This window comes from Asterias rubens, chromosome 1, assembly GCF_902459465.1.
Source record: "Asterias rubens chromosome 1, eAstRub1.3, whole genome shotgun sequence".
In the NCBI taxonomy this organism is placed as follows: domain Eukaryota; kingdom Metazoa; phylum Echinodermata; class Asteroidea; order Forcipulatida; family Asteriidae; genus Asterias; species Asterias rubens.
The window spans coordinates 5,100,806-5,121,927 of record NC_047062.1 but is presented as its reverse complement, the minus strand read 5'-3'; the positions used below and the strand labels follow the sequence as shown (position 1 = coordinate 5,121,927).

At 37.7% G+C, this 21,122-nt stretch overlaps 1 protein-coding gene across 1 annotated transcript; it reads right to left on the bottom strand.

The window, feature by feature from the left end:
- Positions 1-3,380: 3,380 nt before the first annotated feature.
- On the bottom strand, positions 3,381-20,020 carry LOC117294822 (phospholipase B1, membrane-associated-like). Its single transcript, XM_033777360.1, has 14 exons — positions 19,957-20,020; positions 15,551-15,627; positions 12,148-12,205; positions 9,007-9,065; positions 8,588-8,655; positions 8,404-8,447; positions 7,861-7,969; positions 6,757-6,955; positions 6,535-6,623; positions 5,973-6,048; positions 5,155-5,259; positions 4,433-4,528; positions 3,933-4,001; positions 3,381-3,548 (listed from the first exon to the last, which is right to left on the bottom strand). Exons 1-14 carry the CDS (start codon positions 20,018-20,020, stop codon positions 3,381-3,383), a joined length of 1,281 nt encoding a protein of 426 aa, XP_033633251.1.
- Positions 20,021-21,122: the final 1,102 nt, after the last annotated feature.

Here is a 21,122-nt window from a genome sequence, read left to right as displayed (position 1 = left end):
ATGGGATGGGGTTGTATTTGTTTACTTCTTTCAATCTGTTTAAAATTTGAGATAACCAATGCTAATTATAGAAAACCAGGCCGGGAACCCAATCAGAACCCTCCCCCACCCCTCCGTCTTGTCTCCTCCAATCGAATTGAAAACAAAACATGCACGCGATATGGGTCAGATACATTAAGTTTTCCCCACAAAGGTATGCCTTTCCCCCGACTTCCCCCAATGTTTGGTTATCTTGTGAATTTGTGTTTTAGTTCCCATTGCCCTGTGGGAAAGGGGGTCTTTCTCTCACATCTAAAACTGAACATCGTCACCTCATCAAGTTTCATCGAGTTCCAGTGCTTGTGTTTTCATTACTAGAAATATATAATTATTACTAATTGAAGACTTTTGTCATCCACCAGTCAAAAATGTAAACACTGGCTTTAAAGGATTCGGGTACTTTTTCAAAATGTCCACAGATTTACATTAAACTAACAGGGTTTGAAGATAATGATAGTGGAAAGCTTCCCTTCCAATATTACTATCTAAGGTATTGTAGTTTTTGAGAAATGAGTAAAACAAACTACAAAATATTTTTGGTCTCATGAAATTATTTTAGCATGTAAAATCCCCTTTACCAGTTATGATATTATACCCAAACCATAGCATAACTGGTTAATACGTGTTTACATGCTAAAACTGAGACGAAAATTATTACTTTTACTCATTTCTCAAAAACTACAGCACCTCAGTAAGTAAAATTTCAATAATAATAATAATAAAGGGAAGCTTTCTACTATCATAATCTTCAAACTGTGTAAGTTTAATGTAAATCTGTGGACATTGTGTTTTTTGTTAGGAAACAGTACATATACCCTTTAAAGACAATGGACACTATTGTTAATTGTCAAAGACCAGTCTTCTCACTTGGTGTATCTCAACATATGCATAAAATAACAAACCTGTGAAAATTGGAGCTCAATTGGTCGTCGAAGTTGCGAGATAATAATGAAAGAAAAAACACCCTTGTCACACGAGTGTGCTTTCAGATGCTTGATTTCGAGACCTCAAAATGTTAATTTTTGTGGTCTCGAAATCAAATTCGTGGAGAATTACTTCTTTCCCGAAAAACTACGTTACTTCAGAGGGAGCCGTTTCTCACAGTGTTTTATACCACCAACAGCTTCCCATTACTCGTTACCAAAATAAGTTTTTTTTTTGCCAATTTTTTTTTTTTTAGTAATTACCGATAGTGTCCACTGCCTTTGTCCACTGCCTTTAAATGGAGTGGACACTATTGGTAATTGTCAAAGACTAGCCTTCACAGTTGGTATATATCAACATAAGCAAAAAATAATAAACCTGTGAAAATTTGAGCTCAATCGGTCATCGAACTTGCGAGATAATAATGAAAGAAAAAACACCCTTGTCACTCGAAGTTGTGTGCGTTTAGATGGTTGATTTCGGGACCTCAAGTTCTAAATCTGAGGTCTCGAAATCAAATTCGTGGAAAATTACGTCTTTCTCTAAAACTATGGCACTTCAGAGGGAGCCGTTTCTCACAATGTTGTATACCATCAACCTCTCCCCATTACTCGTCACCAAGTAAGGTTTTATGCCAATAATGATTTTGAGTAGTTACCAATAGCGTCCACTGCCTTTAAGAAAATTAAGAAAGAATAATACTAAATAAATATAGAAAAAGATCGAGGCCGAAGGACTCCAAAACAACTAATCACAAACACTCGAAATAAACATGTAAGTTTATTTATTCGACCGATAGTCACTCCAGACAAATTATCAAAACATCAGATAACGAAGAGTCATAAAGATAACCTGTGCCATCATCGTTTAAGGTCAGAAGTAACATACTCAACCTGCAATAAAGAAGACTAAAGTAAACTGCAAATACTGCTGCGAAGCTCCATTTAATTGTAAATCAAATAATGAATCTGGTGATAATGATTTTATGACATAGCAATCTTGAAGGGGATTATTTTAATCACAATTTTGTCCTTATTTTATGGTCTGTTAGGGTTAGGTCGTTCATATGATGAGGTCATTATGTACCGAACTTTACACAATGTAACCAGGGTTCATCTTTATGACAAATAACACAGTAAAAGTTTCAAAGCAACAAATTCGATCATCGCAGTTATGATTTTGTTGTAAGCAAAAACGTTGGCGCTCAAGGTGTGGCATGACCCCCCCCCCTAAAATAAACAAAATACTTAAAGGAAAACAAATCAAGCCCACGAACAACTCAATTACAATGGATGACCAACTTTGAAAACAGCTATATTGAATATCGACTATATTGAACATACATTGAATATATTTCTTTTATTAGGTACGCATTAAATATAGTGGACACTATTGGTAGTTGTCAAAGACCAGTCTTCCCACTTGGTGTATCTAAACACATGCATAACATAACAAACCTGTGAAAATTTGAGCTCAATTGGTCGTCGAAGTTGCGAGATATGATTGAAATAAAAAAACACCCTTGTCACACCAAGTCGTGTGCTTTCAGATGCTTGATTTCGATACCTCATATTCTAAACTTTAGGTCTCGAAATCAAATTCGTGGAAAATTACTTCTTTCTCGAAAACTACGTCACTTCAGAGGGAGCCGTTTCTCAAAATAATGTATCCTATCAACCTCTCTACATTACTATTTTCCGAGTAAGGTTTTATGCTAACAATTATTTTGAGTAATTACCAATAGTGTCCACTGCCTTTAAACATACAGGTACTTGTGCCATTGGCAGCTGGAAACATTGAAAATGCAAAGCAAAAACTTAAAAACATTAACCACAGTAATATCAATAAAAGGTAACTACCAAATATACAGAAAATACGGTAAACTAACCACTTACAATTAGACCCAATTTCGAACTTAATTTGTGTGAAAGAGGTTCAAACATGGTCAAAGAAGTTCAGACTTACTCCAGTCTGCTGACATTGACATTGGACGCATGACCAATGCGATTTATCGCCACACTAACTTATCACAAATGTACATCATGTTCTATGGTCATTTTAGTTCGTGGTTCGCACCAAACAAGTCCAAAAATTACCAGAGTTCAACTATGCAGATGACTCTAATGAAGGCCAACGGTCAGACATTTGAATATTAATGAATTATTCAAGATTACACAAGCTTTATATTCCTGAGAAAAATAAATGTCACATCGGACACGATAACCATAATGTTATACCAACTTTCCGGTACTGCATTATACGTATCCTCTGACATCGGTCGAGACTATACTTTCGCATAGTGGATCACTTTTGCTTAGTGGATCACTTTCGCTTAGTGGATCGAGGGGACCGTTCTCTTCATTAACTTCACTACCGCGAAATAACTACACTGTGGTTTATCTCTTCTCGTATTGTCCCTAATGTAAGAACATTGAAATAATGAGAAACGCCACCAGTGAAATAATAGCATTGTGCGGGCTGAGAGCTGCTTTTCCGTTGCTTGCCGGTGTAGTTCTCCGGTTGGGGTTTTCCGTGCTGGTTTCGTCAATCATGCTATTCTTGTTGGTGGCAAAGTATGGCATATTCTGAATAAGATAATGAGGAAAAGGTGGTAGATGTCAAATTTATATCAAATCAAGTGTCATGGAAGTGTTAAAGTTACTGGACACCTCTGGTAATTGTGAAAGACCATGTATTCTCACTTGTTGTATCCTGACATTACGCATAAAACAACAATGCACAGAATCTGCGCTTACGGAAGCAGGACATTACGTGCTTACGGCAAGCGAATTTCACGGGTCGGCGAATATTTTGGCGTCTGCGCGTGCGTACTCCACATTACTGGGCATTCTATGCTAACTAGGCTAGCGCAGAAGTTCGGGGCTTGCACGTAAGCGGAGAATCGCGATCGTAAGCGCAGAGTTTTTATAAATTACCACCAGCTGGAAAAGGCTGGATAAGCAACTTACCTCTGTTGGGCAGGAAAGGGATTTTGAAAATGGATCCCATTCCATGGATTTATGTCCAACTGGCTGGAGCTGCACAAACGGGAATTAAAAACAAGTAACAGTTTGATATCGATGTAACGTTTAGGAGAATATAGGCACTAATTATATTCACTACGAACACACGTTTGGTTGCCATCTGAAGAAAAAATTGATCAGTTTGGAGAACACCGAACCTCCTCTTTAAATAATATAGATAAGAACATGACATTTTTTGTTTAATATTACCCTGATCATTATATTGATGCAACCATTTTTAATTGTTTGTTATTCTTTCACAGATTTTTTTCCAAACCGTCTATCCACTAAATTTCTATTCACTTAACCGCCATCCGATAAAATCATATCCATTAAATCCATATCGACCTAATCCCAAAACCCAATAAATCCCGAATCTATACCCACAATATATCCATATCCACTAAATTTTACACTAATTTTGTTAACCCTAATTAAAAGAATACCATGTTATTCCAGAGTTCCTTAGCTGCAAATGCGTGTCCCTTGGCACTCAGATGGAAGCAATCGGGTGACATGAATGATTTATCAAAATCACCATTCTGAAAAGAAAAACATTATAATATGATATAAAGCTTTAGAAATGCTTCAGAAGGCCCACATTTTGTTCACAGCTAGCTGTGGTATTCATTCGTGGACCAAGTTGGCATGGTGGGCATCTTGCCCTGCATTAATATAACCCTATAATCCCGGTGTTATCTTGCACGTTCCCAAACAAAAACTGTTTCGGTTGAATTTGCCTTGGTTTATCGTTTCAGCCATGCAGAAACCTGGAACAGTTACTGGTTATACATACGCGCGAAATGAAACGCCCAAGGTAAACCATACGATGAAACAGTGGAAACCGACAGAATTTGCTCTTTTTTTTAAACGATGGACACTATGGAGTGCGTTATGTTACTTTGGTTATGCAAAGAAATTTACCCAAACCATAGTGTCATTGTATTCTATCCACCCTCAAAATAGCTTTGTTAGGGCACCCTGTCATTTACTACGGTCTATTGGGATGTCGGTCCCTATTTCTTATTCCATTATTGGGTTTCCTTATTTAAAGGTTTCCTTCATCTGTAACTGAGCATTGCCTTTACTGTATGTATTCTCTACAGACCTGTAGCTGAGATCGCGTGGTTTTTGGCGCACATACTAAAATATTCAAAATGTACTTTACCTCATCAGCTGGAAACTGTGTGTTTTCCATAAAGGGTTGGTACACCACTGTAAAGTCATCAGTCGTATCATATCTCCCACTGTTTGCTAGATCTCGAAGTACTTCCTTTAAGTTTTTACAAAAACAACAACACAGTCATTTATTGGGGAATGTTTAAAATCTTTAAACTTTGAAAGTTATGCTGCTTGATCAATAATTGTGGTGGCATACAAACGATCCCAAAAAGACATCGTTTTGCTGCACAACTGTACAATAATGTTATCACGGTATAATAACATAAGGATCGTTAATTGAAGCAAAAGGACACTAGGCCGAACATCTTTTAGTAAAAACAAAACGAACACAAAATTGGGACCAAGTTTTTATAAACCATCGTCAGCTTGTAAACTAATTGGCACCATGGGGGTTGTCACACACAAAAAAGATACAAAACAAGAATCAAACTTAACATCAATGAAATTATGTCTGCGCAAATTAGTGCTCTTTGAACACAATTCTATACCTTTCTTTGTTATATCTATAATGTGCAACACCCATTGTGCCCGTTGTTGCATTGTAGTAAGAGGCTATAGCTAAACCTGCATGATTGCCAACTGAGATAGCTGTATACCAACCAACAGGTATCGTAACATTTGAAAAATGGCAAAAAAACAAACATTTGAAAACTTTACGTAGTGTGAATAGAATACACACGAGGGTGTTTGAGGTGATACCATAAAACTACATCTCTGACCAGTTGTGTTGGTTCTGTAAAACAAGTACGACGTTTCGATCGGCTTGTTCTAATCGTCTTCAGCAAACTTCCAATCTATACTAACCTGGTAGTCGCGGGTTAGTTGCTCAACTTCCAAAGTTTCGTTATAATCCAAATTTTTGATGCAACTGCAGATGATGCTAAAAAGGGAAAAAAACAAAGACAAGAAAAAATGTCTAAAATCATGATGTGATTATTTAGAAACACGTGCCTTTGGTGAGTGGATTGTGATTTGAATGCTACAGTTAGCATGTGACAAATAGTCAGAGGATGTCATGAACAAGATTTGTGTGCACGATAGGACCTACTGTTTCAAAAAATACTCGAGTTTGCACTATAGTTTAAAATTGACTATACCAAATGAATTATAATAAAAGTAAAATTCCAACCAGAGTATTATGCCTGTAATTTGGTTGTTTTTCCTCAAAGAACTCGGGAAAGTGCTGAGTGAGCATTGCATAACACACATCGGTGTATAGGTAAAACTAAAATGTATAAACATAATTTTCAATTCGAGGATTTGATTTCATAGACGAGCTTCGTTCAGAATGGTGAAACCGGCGATCTCCGGTTGGATGGTACCGAACTTCGATTGATCAGACAAAAAAAAAACTCAAATAACTTACGCGTGCGCGAGTCCACAAATAAACTCTGATTGTTTCGTTAGCTGGGTGACGTTGATGAGTCCCACAACGTTGACTAAGGTACGTGGCAACTTCAAGAAAAATAGAAGTGACAGTTGACCGTTACACATCATCAGTTTGTGTATGTTATGCATACATGGTTACTCTTGCAAAAATACGAAAATAAATGTCTAGTCGAGTTGAATAGATTTGTAATTGTTTTACCTTGTCGTGAAGATGATCCAATGCCTTTGTAATTCTCTCAATGTACTTCTCCTTGGTATAATTCGGGCGGTCCTTGCAGAACTCACACACATCATTCCCCCCAATGAACAGTGTGATGACTTTCCAATCATTGGCTACGTCAATGGTTGGATCCGCGTAGATTCGCTTGACTAGGTCCTCTGCCTGCCCAGGCATGGCACTGACGGTTTCAATAAACACATTGTTTGTGGTTTATTGTACAATTTAAAACAAGTGTTATCACTCAAAATATTCAATAAGTCAAGCTAAGTTGAAAAACCAAAAACAGTAGAAAGGAACACAAATGATTGGTCTTTTGTGATGTGGTTATCAATATCTTGCAAATGGGCTGAAGTTTAGGAACTGTGCCATATTTTTATCATCATGTAATCCGCTCTGCAAAAAAGCCCGCAAGTCGCACTTTGTCATTTCAATTGGCTCTTTTCAAAAATCGATCTGTTTAAACTCTTTTTCCATAATTGATGTCTTGAGCAATATTCTTTGTATAATTTAAAGTCGGGATGGTTGGCTTTTATCAATAAAGATTTAACAAAAATTGTGTTTTGAGATGTTACGTGGTTTGGTTCGATCGATTTCGTTCGATGTTTAAACAAAAATCCGATATTTTCACCTTTTCACGCTCTTCTATGAACCACCTGTAGCAATTATTTTGTACCATCTTGAAACTTAGACTAACTATTTCTGTATTCACACAGTTTTCCTTGTCAGTTTCGGCAAATAAGTGACATATTTCATTTGCATGCATCCTCTTCAGTTCAGGCATGCAGATATATATTGCATAAGTATTCGGCATTTATTTTGACACCACTCTAAGTTCATGCGAAAAGCTGCTGGAGAGTTGAATGCTGCTCAAATGGATTGTTATCTTATAAATGCGAATGAAATAGAATTAAACCATTTTTGAGCTTTCAGTTTCGTGCGAAATAGAACAACGCTGCGTTTCAATTTGTCTGCTTGTTGCCGAAAAATGACCGGGGAAACCAATCATATTGGTATAGGTTTAGTATGTAAATGCAGTTGTACAACTTGAACCAAAAAGAAAGAGATAAAAACAATCGTACTGACCTGGATCTTGATTTGGGTACAGCACAGTTGAGATAAGACGTGTTACTGCTGACATTCCCCACACCAAGAGAGTAACCAATCAGATCGGGGTTGTATAATCTTAGAATATCTGCAAAGTTATTATTATGTTTGGACAATATTGGTAACTATCAAATAATTATTAGCATGCACTAACTTGGTCAAGAGCATCGGGAGAGCTGTTGATAGTATAAAACATAATGAGAGCTGGCTCCCTCTGACGTAACGTAGTTTTTGAGAAAGCGGTTATTTTTGGTTATTTTTCGCTCAGATATTTAAAGACTTCAGGCCTTCTGTCATAACCAAGGCGCAGTTGTACATCAATTATAATTCTTTAATGCTCCCCTCAGCCCCCCCTTCTGCAATCTTCACCAAACCCCTCCTCCAAAATACTCCCCTCACCCCTACGTTATTCCCCCTCCCCCCCAACAATCTTCCCCTCCCTTTTCTTCTTTAAATCTCACACCCAAGGGCACTTGCCCCCCTCGGCCCCGGTAGGTTGATTAAACTGTAACCTGAGCTTACTTGGTAATGTGAGAGCTGTATCAAAAGTCCCATCACCACCGATACTGCAGAGAAAGAACAAGTCAAAATGACGTCACCTTAATTTGTAACGTGTGTATTCATAAGTGTGTTTTTCTGGTGGTAATTTTCTATAATTAGTTATTATACAACTAACGTCAAGAAAGTATTGTTCATAAAAGCTTACCTCCAAGATGTTCCTCTGTACTCAATAAATACTTCTAAGAGAGTGCACGCTAGTGCCCCGTTGCCTGCCTTCAAAAACAAACAAAAAACACCAACAACCGGAAATTATTTTTTTATGTTTTTGTTTTAATGTTTATATATACACTCTTAAATGGGTGGGATTTTAAAGTTAATAAAAAAAAACAAAAAACTTTTATATTTAAAAATGAATCCTAAGCATTTAAAATTGTAATCTAAAAGATTAACCTTATTTAGATTTAATTATGTTTAAAGATATATAAAAGCCTATCTCTAGCTCCAATTTTCCTTTCGATTTTATGTTTCGAAAACAATTTTTGAAGAAAAGTTTAATCAGTGCAAAAAGTAAAATAAAGTCAGTAGATTATTGTTTACGAGTGAAAACTTTTACTCCAAACTTACAGTTATGGAATCACCGAATGCACCTATAACCGCCACATCTCCTGGTCTCAACTTATGGACTAAAACAAAGCAACCAAATAAAATATATCAATGAAAACACGTATCTGAGAATAGGTTAGTTGAAAATAAACAACCCCCGCAAAAAAAAAGTGTGGTGCGGATTGACTGTCAGGCCTGAACACATTTCCATGCATCCTAAAGGGAAGGTACACGTTTGGTAATTGTCAAAGACCAGTCTTCTCACTTGGTGTATCCCATCATAACCATAAAATAACACGCCTGTGAACATTTGGGCTCAATTGGTCATCGAGGTTGCAAGAAAATGATGAAAGAAAAAACACCCTTGTTGGGACGAAATTTTGTGCTTTCAGATAAGAATAAAAGACTTCTAGAAGTCTTTTATTACTTTAGTGAGAAATTACCTCTTTCTCAAAAACTTTCTCTTGTTACTTCAGAGGGAGTCGTTTCTCACAATGTTTTATACTTACTATCAACAGCTCTCCAATGCCTGTTACCAAGTCAGTTTTTAAGTTAATATTTGTTTTGAGTAGTTACCAAACGTGTACCTTCCTTTTAAAGCACGCAATTCTTTGCAACAAGGGTAATCAATGCTCTTTTCTTGCAAATACGAAGACCAAATTGGGCAAAAATGTTCACCACAGATTTGTTACTTTGCATGAGTGGGGATACTGGTCGTAGACAATTACCAAAAGTACACCCTGCCATTAAAGTACAATAACCAGTGATTGTTGAAGTCTATTCTGCATCAAACACTTAAGATGTTTAGCTCTATTATCTCGTATCAGTGCCATTACGGAGGAAGACAATTTTGTTAATGGGCACGACGTGTAATACAAAGCTACTCAATAATTATAGTGTCCTTGGTGAGAGATGGATAATGTCTCTATACACATGGTAGCTTAACGGTAGTTAACCGTGACAGAAGTGAATAAAAATCGAGCGATGAAAAAATAACCACCAAATTCCACTATTGGCAGATGGGTGCCTTTGCGACTCAGCATGCAGTTTAAAGATAAAGGCAATAATAGTAATAACTTTCCCTCCTAAAAACATAATGGAACAAACTTCATTCTGAATAAATACACCTCAGGGGATAGGTCTGACGCACAGTTTTAGTAGATAAATTGCTGTGCTATGGAATGCCGCACACTCAAGTCTAAAGATATATCACATGAACAGCGGTATACAAGATGGCTCTTCAACTTATCGTCAAAAGTGGTAACATGTTGGTTTCACTGGTTGTTCTCGTCTTCGTAACCAAGGGTGTCTTTGCAGCGAGAGGGTGCCCTGATGGATGGGTGCCTTTTGCTCATTCTTGCTACTTGGGTCTGGATGGATCCATGAAGGGCAACTGGACCAATGCCACGATGCAGTGTGATCGTAACAACGCATCTATCATGGTCCCAAGCTCAGATTGGGAGAATGCATTTATAAATAATTCACTTCCATACAGTGCAAATTCACTGAGTGTTTGGATCAATTGTAATGACGCCGAAGTTGAAGGTGAATGGAACTGCTACGAGGGTGGTAAATATCCGACTGGATATAGGAAGTGGGTGCCAGACGCTCAAAGGCCGTCATTCGGTCGCAATTATGGCGCCATGATTACCCGTGTTCGCCCTATTAGCCCTGTTCACCAAGTTGGCTATTGGCGTAAGGCTCGGGAAGTCGCCATATTGTTTGTCGTTTGTGAGCGTCCTCGTGATGCCAGGCGTGGTCAGTCTATGAATATGTACTGCATGACCATAGATTAGACCACTGGTCACTTTGTGACTTATTTCCCTTCGGCCACGCCCTAAAACAGACATTGGACGCAATAGCCGTGTGCAAACGATGATGAATTGAGCGACAATACTGTTCTCTCAATCAACATCAAGCGGAGTTCGTCGGGTTCCTCGCCCAATGTTGGTGAGCCCAAAAACGCACCACATACAAACTTAGACTTGAAGGTGTACCTTCACGAAAAACTACTTCTTTCTGAACAGTAATGCAGTATACAGTTGCTGGAATTTACTGTCTTTCACCAGAACTTGTATGAACACGGAACGAGACAACACAAGTATACAAGTTTGTTTTCCATGAGGAACGAACATTCAGGTATAAACTGAAAATTATCTGGTCAAAGTGTACAGACCTTATTTGAAATGTGACCTCATCGATGGATTTTGAGCAAAAAAAAACACTTAAACTGTATCAAACTGTTGCATTTGTACACCGTTTTATCCTGCATGCGGTTAGAGACTTGTAATTGTTCATGCGAAGCTTCATAAAGGAAGTGAACACTATTGGTAATTTATAACTCAAAACAGTTATTATCATAAAACCTTACTTGGTAACGTGTAATGGGGAGCTGTTATAGTATAAAACATTGTGAAAAACGGCTCTCTCTGAAGTAACGATTTTTACATGTAATGAAAATATCAATACATGTATTGAAAGTATAAATACATGTATTGAAAATATAAATGCATGTATTGAAAATATAAATACATGTATTGAAAATATAAACACATGTTTTAAAAAATATAAATAAAGATGGCACTAATGGACTGTCGTAATTTCGAGCCCTAAGATTTAGATTTTGAGGTCTCGAAATCAAGCATCTGAAAGCACACAACTTCGTGTGACAAGGGTGTTTTTTTTTTTCTTTCATTATTATCTCGCAACTTTGCTGACCAATTATTGAGCTCAAATTTTCACAGGTTTGTTATTTTATGCACATGTTGAGATGCACTAAGTGAGAAGACTGGTCTTTAACAATATACCAATAGTGTCCAATGTCTTTAAAGGCAAAAGAATTGTAATAACCAACTAGATAGAGCATCGATGTTGTAAAATAGAAATGGTTGAAGGCAATTTGCGAAAGCACCGATGCCATGTTTCTCACTAACTACAGTGCTGTTTTCACGTGCGGGTACAAAATGGTTTGGCATGGGTTCAATCAAGAAGATCGTTCGAACGAAAAAAGAGAAGAAAAAGGGTTTTCGTTCGACCGATGATTGTTTTCGTTCGAACAAAGATTTGTTACCGGTTTGTTTTCCCTTTATGTCTCTTTTTAAAAAGCTTTGTAAGTAGGCCAGTACATAGGCCTAAGTTTCGAAAGAAGAGTAAACTTCTCACCCGAAGACGGGACATCATTTGAGGATGTTATGGAACAATCGAAGCGCATCCCATGAACCTGTAATGGAAAAGAACGGATAAATTTAATATAAAAATATCAATACATATAGTTATAATATCTTAACTTAGCATGTTTTTGTATACATATATCTTAAGTTAGCATGTTTCTGTATACATGTTTAGCTTTAAAGACACTGAACACTATTGGCAATTGTCAAAGACCTGTCTTCTCACTTGGTGTAGTTCAACATAATGCACAACATAATAAACCTGTGGAAATTTGAACTCAATTTTGGTTGTCGAAGTTGTGAGATAATAATGGAAGAAAAAACACCCTTGTCACACGAAGTCGTGTGCTTTCAGATGCTTGGTTTCGAGACCTCAAAATCTAATTCTGAGGTTTCGAAATCAAAATCGTTTAAAATTACTTCTTTCTCGAAAACTATACGTTACTTCCGAGGGAGCCGTTTCTCACAATGTTTTATACTACCAAGAATTTGAGGTCTCGAAATCAAGCATCTGAAAGCACACAACTTCGTATCTCGCAACTTCGACGACTGATTGAGCTCAAATTTTCACATGTTTGTTATTGTATGCATATGTTGAGATACACCAACTGTGAAGACTAGTCTTTGACAATTATTACCAATATGGTCCAACTGTCTTAATAGTATTGTGATAAATCGCTCTATTTTACTGTGTTACTAATGGACCCCCAATCCCGGACTGGTGCCTTTTGGATTGGGTTTTTGCAGGCGTTTTGGACTGAAGAAGGGCATTTAGTGCCGCCGGGGGAACCATGGAACCAAGCGCACAAAGTGCTCTCGCAGTAAAAGTCCATGTAACACTTCTGATAGTTCGATAACAGAAATCCATAGATGACCCGGGCAGTTGAGCTGGACCATGATAAGCCATTGTCTGTTTTAATCCGAGACACGCATTCATTTATCTACTCCCATTGTTACTTTACACTTCAACGAAGTAAATATCCTACATTTTAATCAGAATTGTGAACTGCACTGTATTTGCATCATCGGACAGTGTAGAGTAGACCCTTTAAATAGACAAGATGGCCGCTGCACCATACTTTGTTTTTAAATGCTCACTGTTTTACTTAGTTTGTAGGTTCAACTAAAACAATACACACACAATGCATTAGACTTCATCTCGTGTCCTGTTTAATTTTTAGGAGAACGTGACTGGCGACTTACAATAATTGGGTAAAGGGTAAAAATTGACATCCCTCAAAATTGTGCTTGACTTTTTTGTAGGTGGCTGCAAAACGTGGCGACCTTTTCTTCACCCCAATGTATTTCTACCTCCATGACCAAACAGTCAAGCACCAACAATCGTCAGCGATGACAAGACTTCTAATCCTGCAGTTCCACTAGTCTGCAAATACACTAATCAGTGTAATGATCACTAGTTTAGATCACACCGCCAGATACCCGATATTTATTATGATGAAGTTCGCTGACCTTAATTCAAAATGGGGTCCTGGGTCACCATCGAACACACGATTGACAAATAGTGTTATCTGGTCACTGGGAATCTGGTGATGATGTTGCTATGATTTGAAGAAAAAAAATACGCAAAAAAAAAACACGCACGCGAGAAAGAGTCATGTGACATCATCCGATCCCACGGTGATCACGTGTTATGTTACAACACGTGGTTATTTAACCCGTTATATAAAGCATAGCAGGGTTGGGACTCGTTCATCGGGATGGAGGTAAAGGAATATTCGTTATGGCTTTAAAGTTTTGTTTACCCTTTCAAATATTTATTTTGAATGAAGACGATATCATAACCACTTTTGTAATTAATGCTATGTTCGGCATGGCCATAGTGGGAACAAATTCCGAAGTTTTCGGTGACATGATGTGTGGTCGCGGTAGAACGTACAGACCATGACATTCATGATATATTCACACAATGTCATTATTAGATACCTCGATTTAAACACATTAGTTACACCTGCAGCATATTCAAGGGCGAAATGGCCTCGTATACGCCACATAATCAGGCATTATGTGAAAATGTATGCTAGGGCTATTCATTAAGTTTCACAGCTTTTTACAGTAATGGGGAAATTATTCACTGATTCTTGAACTTTAAAGGAACACGTTGCCTGGGTTCGGACGAGTTGGTCTATAAAAAGCGTTTGTAAACGTTTGTATTAAAATTCACATCGTTAGAAAGATGTTTTAAAAGTAGAATACAATGATCCACACAAATTTGCCCCGAAATTGCGTGGTTTTCCTTTTATTTTGTGAACTACATGTAACACGGTCGGCCATTTATTTGACTCCCATAAATAGCCGACCGTGTTAAGGCCGAGTTATAGTCGGTCGCGCGATGGTCGGGCGTCGGAAATCTTGACGCGCGATCATAAAAAGACACGGTTTTTAGGCCTCAGTCTTAGGATTGCGCGCAAGATTTCCGTCGCGCGACCATCGCGCGACCGACTATAAACCGGCCTTTAGTCGACGAGGTAAAAAGAAAACCGTGCAATTTCAATTGTGTGGATCATTGTATTCTACTTTTACAACATCTCTCCACCCATATGCATTTTCAAAGTCTAACTCGACCGATCCACAGGGCAACGTGGTCTTAACCCTCTGCTAAATTTAAGTGTCGTGTGGCCGAGCGGTTAAGAGCACCGAATTCAAACTCTGGTGTTTCTGATCAGCATAGTGTGGGGTTTGAATCACCAACCGTAACACTTGTGGTCATGGATGGTGGGCGCTCTATCAGCGCTCTACCTAGCTGGTAGACAGATTGAACATCCAACATCTTTAATTGGCTGGTGATGGATCAGCTTTGTGTGGTAACAAATGATGATCGACAATCAGCCAGTTTAAAGGCAGTGGACACTATCGGTAATTACTCAAAATAATTATTAGCACTAAACCTTTCTTGGTGACGAGTAATGTGGAGCGGTTGATGGCATAAAACATTGTGAAAAACGGCTCCCTCTAAAGTAATGTAGTTTTCGAGAGAGAAGTAATTTTCCACGAATTTGATTTCAAGACCTCAGATTTAGAACTTGAGGTCTCGAAATCAACCATCTAAACGCACACAACTTCGTGTGACAAGGGTGTTTTTTCTTTCATTATTATCTCGCAAGTTCGATGGCCGATTGAGCTCAAATTTTCACAGGTTTGTTATTTCATGCATATTTATGTTGACATACACCATCTGCGAAGGCTAGTCTATGACAATAATCAATAGTGTCCAGTTCCTTTAACAATGAACTCTGGGAACGACTAACAGTAAACCACAAAGGGACAAATTAACTAGTAACTAAATCAACAAGCTTGACTAAAATGGACATCCTAACCAGTAGCTTCAAAATATTTTAGTATTTAAGATCCGATAATTCTTGTACTGCCAGACTTACATATGGCTCATTGCAGTCTTTTCTCGGACTGACATAATCCAGTTGACTCATCTCTGATTTGTACCGCTGCCATTTATCTGTGTAAGAAAACAAAACATAAAATTGTAATTTTCACTGATACGTTCATTGAGCATCATGCCCTAAAGCTACAGAGGGTGGTTTTTGTATAAAGCGTCATGATTATTAGCTGTTTCGTAGCGAAGCGCAGCGAAACAGCTCTTGTTTTTGTTAAAGTTTTTTTTATTAGCTGTTTCGTAGCGAAGCGCAGCGAAACAGCTCTTGTTTTTGTTAAAGTTTTTTTAGCTGTTTCGTAGCGAAGCGCAGCGAAACAGCTCTTGTTTTTGTTAAAGTTTTTTTTATTATTTTTTTAGCTGTTTCGTAGCGCAGCGCAGCGAAACAGCTATTGTTTTTGTTCGGTTTTTTATTTGGTTGTTTCAGGATTATTCAGTACTCGCATTTTTTTGTATGGTTCCTAAAGAGCAATTGCAATGAAACTTTCAGTGATGAAGGGCATCGGTGCAAGGAGGGTCCTAAAAGAAATTCGTCATGATGACGTCATCACCGGTCACGTGACGTCCTCTTAAAGGTGTTTTATTTAAATCTTTGAAAATCTATATCAAATCAACCACAAGAGACCGTAGCTTTCTGTTATCGGGATTGGGTAGGGATTAATTGGGTCTTCATTTTATTTTATGTGCGTGACCTCACATGACCTCTACTTCCGGTCGAAACGGGTCAAAAACGGAAGTGCCCAGTAACTCAAAAGTGGTAACAGTTATGAAGTTGCTTTCCCATGGACGTAAGTGTCTAGCGAGGGTGGGCAGTTAAAAAAAAGTATTGATGACGTCATAAATTGCAACAGCGCCCTCTAGTGGCAGGTTGAAATTTCTTCAAAATGGACTCTTTGAAGATGTCTGTGGCGAAGTTTTTTTTAATCACTTTAAATTTTACACACACGTTAACTGTCTGGCAGGCATCATATGTGTGAAGTTTCAGATCAATAACGTCATCGGGAGTCACGTGACGCTGTATTAAAGGTGCACTTTTTGAAGTCGTATACCTCTCAAAGTAATGACGCCATTATGTTGAAACTATGTAGATTGTTAGATATTGGCAAGTTCTCGTGAATTGTGGAATGACGTCATGATGACGTCATCACATGATTTTTAATTATGTTTTCAATTTTTACACCTTTAACACATCAATTGCTATCTGAACATGGTATATTCCAAATTATTTCTTTATTTATGCCACTTTGGGCAAACTGCTTTGAATACACAACAAACTTAAAACTCAAATGAGAAATTTGAAATGTTATTGACGAAACAGCTATGTATTTGTGCAATGCCATAAGGTTCCGTGCCATAGCCTCACGCACACATTGCCATGCCAATGTGCGTAATCATTTGTACACGAAAATTGCTTTGAATACACAACAAATTTAAAACTCAAATAAGAAACTTGAAAAGTTATTGACGAAACAGCTATGTATTTGTGCAATGCCATAAGGTTGCGTGCCATAGCCTCACGCACACATTGCCATGCCAATGTGCGTAATCATTTGTACACGCAGTCAATGCCATGCCAATGTGCGTAATCATTTGAACACAATTACCATGCCGTGTCCTTGTACACACACCCGATTGCGTGTATTCCGTATGTAGTTGCATTTTGTACACAGGTAATATTCTCATGCACATTCTTAACTGTACACAAGCAATGGCAAGCTCCGTCATGAAAGGTATTGGTCCTATGATGATGATCCTAAAGCAAGGATTTCATGATGACGTCATCACCGGTCACGTGACATCATTTTAAAGGTGTTTTATGTTAACTGTTTAAAAATTTATATCAAATCAGCCACAAGAGACCGCAGGTTTTTGTTTGCGGGATTGGGTAGGGATAAATTAGGTCTTCATTTTATTTTGTGTGCGTGACCTAACATGACCTCTACTTCCAGTCGAAACCGGAAGTGCCCTCTAATTCAAATGTGCAAAAGTTATGAAGTTGGTTTAACGATGATAGTGTCTAGCAAGGGTGGGCAGTTCAAAACAAATATCGATGACATAACTAAACGCAACAGCGCCCACTAGCAGCAGGTTGAAAACTCCTTAAAACGGACTTTTTGAAGATGTGTGTGGTGAAGTTTAGTGTAATCACTTCAAATTTTATACACATGTCAGGCAGGCATCATATGTGTGAAGTTTCAGATCAATGACGTCATCGGGGATCACGTGATTGCACTTTTGAAGTCGTATAACTCCCGTAGTTACAATGCGACTTTGTTGAAACTTGGTAGGTTGTTAGATAGTGGCAAGTTCTTGTGAATTATAAAATGCCGTTATGATGACGTCATCACACGATTTGTTATGATTTTTTTAATTTTTGCACCTTTAAGTCATCAGTTGCTAACTAAACATGGTATAAAAGGAATTTCTCTGTTATTTATGCCTAATTTGGCTAACTGCTTTGAATACACACAAAAAATCTAATTCAGTTGAGAATTTATTGACGAAACAGCTATGCATTTGTGCACAAATGCAATTATGTCTAGTTATTGTTTTTTTTATTTGTCTGATTCAGTACTCGCAATTTTTTGCATAGTTCCCAGAGAGCAATTGCAATGAAACTTTCAGGGATTGAAGGTTATGGTGCAATAATGATCCTAAAGCAAGGATGTCATGATGACATCCTCAGCGGTCACGTGACGTCATCTTAAAGGTGTTTTATGTTAAATGTTTGAAAATCTATATCAAATCAGCCAAACGAGACCGTAGGTTTCTGTTTGCGGAATGTGGTAGGGATAAATTAGGTCTTCATTTTGTTTCGTGTGCGTGACCTCACATGACCTCTACTTCCGGTTGAAACGGGCAAAAAACGGAAGTGCCCTGTAACTCAAAAGTGGTAAAAGTTATGAAGTTGCTTTCCAAGGACGTAAGTGTCTAGCAAGGGTGGGGAGTTAAAAAAAAATATTGATGACGTCACAAATTGCAATAGCGCCCTCTAGCGGCAGGTTGAAAACTTGTCAAAATGGACTTTATGAAGATGTCTGTGGTGAAGTTTTTTGTAATCACTTCAAATTTTACACACACGTTAACTGTCAGACAGCCATCATATGTGTGAAGTTTCAGATCAATGACGTCATCGGGGGTCACGTGACGCGGCCTTAAAGGTGCACTTTTTGAACTAATATTACTCCCTATGTGATTATGCGATCATGTCGAAACTTAGTAAGTTGTTGGATATTGACAAGTTCTTTTGAAATGTGAAATGACGTCATGATGACGTCATCACATGATTTTTTATGATTTTTTCCATTTTTGCACCTTTAAATCATAAAATGCTATCCGAACATGGTATAATCCAAATTATTTTTTTTAATAGGCTGGATTGGTCATAACTACTTTTATGCAAAGAGAATTTCAAATTAAGTGGACAAAAATTGAAAATTTTCTTAACGAAACAGCTCTGCATTTGTGCACAAATGCAATCGTGTCTAGTTTTAATTTCAATGGTAGAACTAGCCCTCCATATGAGGGCGAATATAGGCCCGCCTATATACCCCATGGGTATAAAGGGTATCCCCAATGTTCCCATACAACGCACTATTTTCCCTCTAGTATAGAAGTACGCCTATTCCCCCTTAAAGGCACTGGACACTATTGGTAATTGTCAAAGACCAATCTTCTCAATTGGTGTATATCAACATAAGCATTAAATAACAAGCCTGTCAAAATTCGAGCTCAATTGGTCGTTGAAGTTGCGAGACAATAATGAAAGAAAAAAAACACCCTAGTCACACGAATGTGAGTTCTTTCTACTTGATTTCGAGACCTCAAAATCTAAATCTGAGGTAGGTCTCGAAATCAAATTTGTTGAGAATTACTTCTTTCTCGAAAAGGGGAGCTTCAGAGGGAGCCGTTTCCCAGAATGTTTTATATTACCAACAGCTCCCCGGCATTACTCGTTACCAAGTCAGGTTTTATGCTCATAATTATCTTTAATAATTACGTGTCCACTGCCTTTAAATCCTTGGAATAATCAACGTGATTCCAAGCATACAAAAAATCCACCATAATAATGGTGGGATGGGGGGGGGGGGGTACACCACGCCCCAAACTATCGATCACCAAAATGAAACAAAAATAAAAACTGTATAATACTAAAATAATGTATGGTGATACCGATTCACACACAATTGAGGTTCTGGCAATAATGCCTGTATATTTGCCATACAAAGTTAATGTTAAGCAGAAATGGTTTCAAGAAATATGCCTAAAATTGCGCCAAATGGTAAAAAAAAAAACAATGTGGACAAACTTGTTTTGTTTTTTAAATGTACCGTGTTTGTTGAGTAAAATGTAATGGAAACAATAAAAACTTATATTACAATGTTCAGCTCTTACCAGGTTCCTCCGGCATTGACGCAGAAGCAGCGATCACGGCCGCTAGAAATACAAGAAGTTTCATCATTCACTATAACAGTGACACAAACGTCTTGGTTTTTTTGGTCCTTAATTTTCAAGAGTCTCACTGGTGAAATTCAAGTCAACTGGCAACAGACCGAGCAACATAAAAACAGGGCACGCTGGCACTCACCCTAGCAGGTCACAGGGATTTGTGCTATCAATATTACTTCACTGAACGTGAACTACAACATGTGGTAAGGCCAAGGTTTAACTTGTTGTAAATCATTAATTAAAATTCTCCGTATTTAGCTTTTTATATAATTTTGTTTTTATAACACCAATGGTCCGAACTGTCCGATATAACTGATTCGTTGCTATCTATAGATAGGCCTACAACAAAAGATCTGCATGATTGGGAAAAATACAGCAAACACTTATCGAGATATAAAGAAATTATATAAACCGTACTATTTATAGTTTTTGGGACCTGACCGCAGTTTAAAACACTTAAGTTGAAAGAAAATATTTTGTTATGTAAACTGCTACCTATAATTTATGGGAACACGTTTCTTCTGAAAACGTCCGATGACATTTTTTCATTCCCTCAAAAAAGTTGTATTTCGATGGAACGACATGATTAAAGGCAGTGGACACTATTGGTAATTACTCAAAATAATTATCATCACAAAACCTTTCTTGATTACCAGTAATGGGGAGAGGTTAATGGTATAAAACATTGTGAGAAACAGCTCCCTCGTAGTTTTCGAGAAAGAAGTAATTTTCCACGAATTTGATTTCGAGACCTCAAGTTTAGAACTTGAGGTCTCGAAATCAAGCATAAGAAAGTATACAACTTCGTGTGACAAGGGTGTTTTCTTCTTTCAATATTATCTCGCAACTTCTACAACCGATTGAGCTCAAATTTTCACAGGTTTGTTATTTTATGCATATGTTGAGATACACCAAGTGAGAAGACTGGTCTTTGACAATTAAGTGTCCAGTGTCTTTAAGAGAGGGAAAATAATATTATTTTGATGGAACGATAAGCACCTTCTCTGTTCTTCTGTTCCGTTGAAAACATGACCCAGCATAATATATTATAAAGGACCCGATTAGTCTCTCTTTGGGATGCTATAGGTGTCATGGCAGCAAATGACTTACGG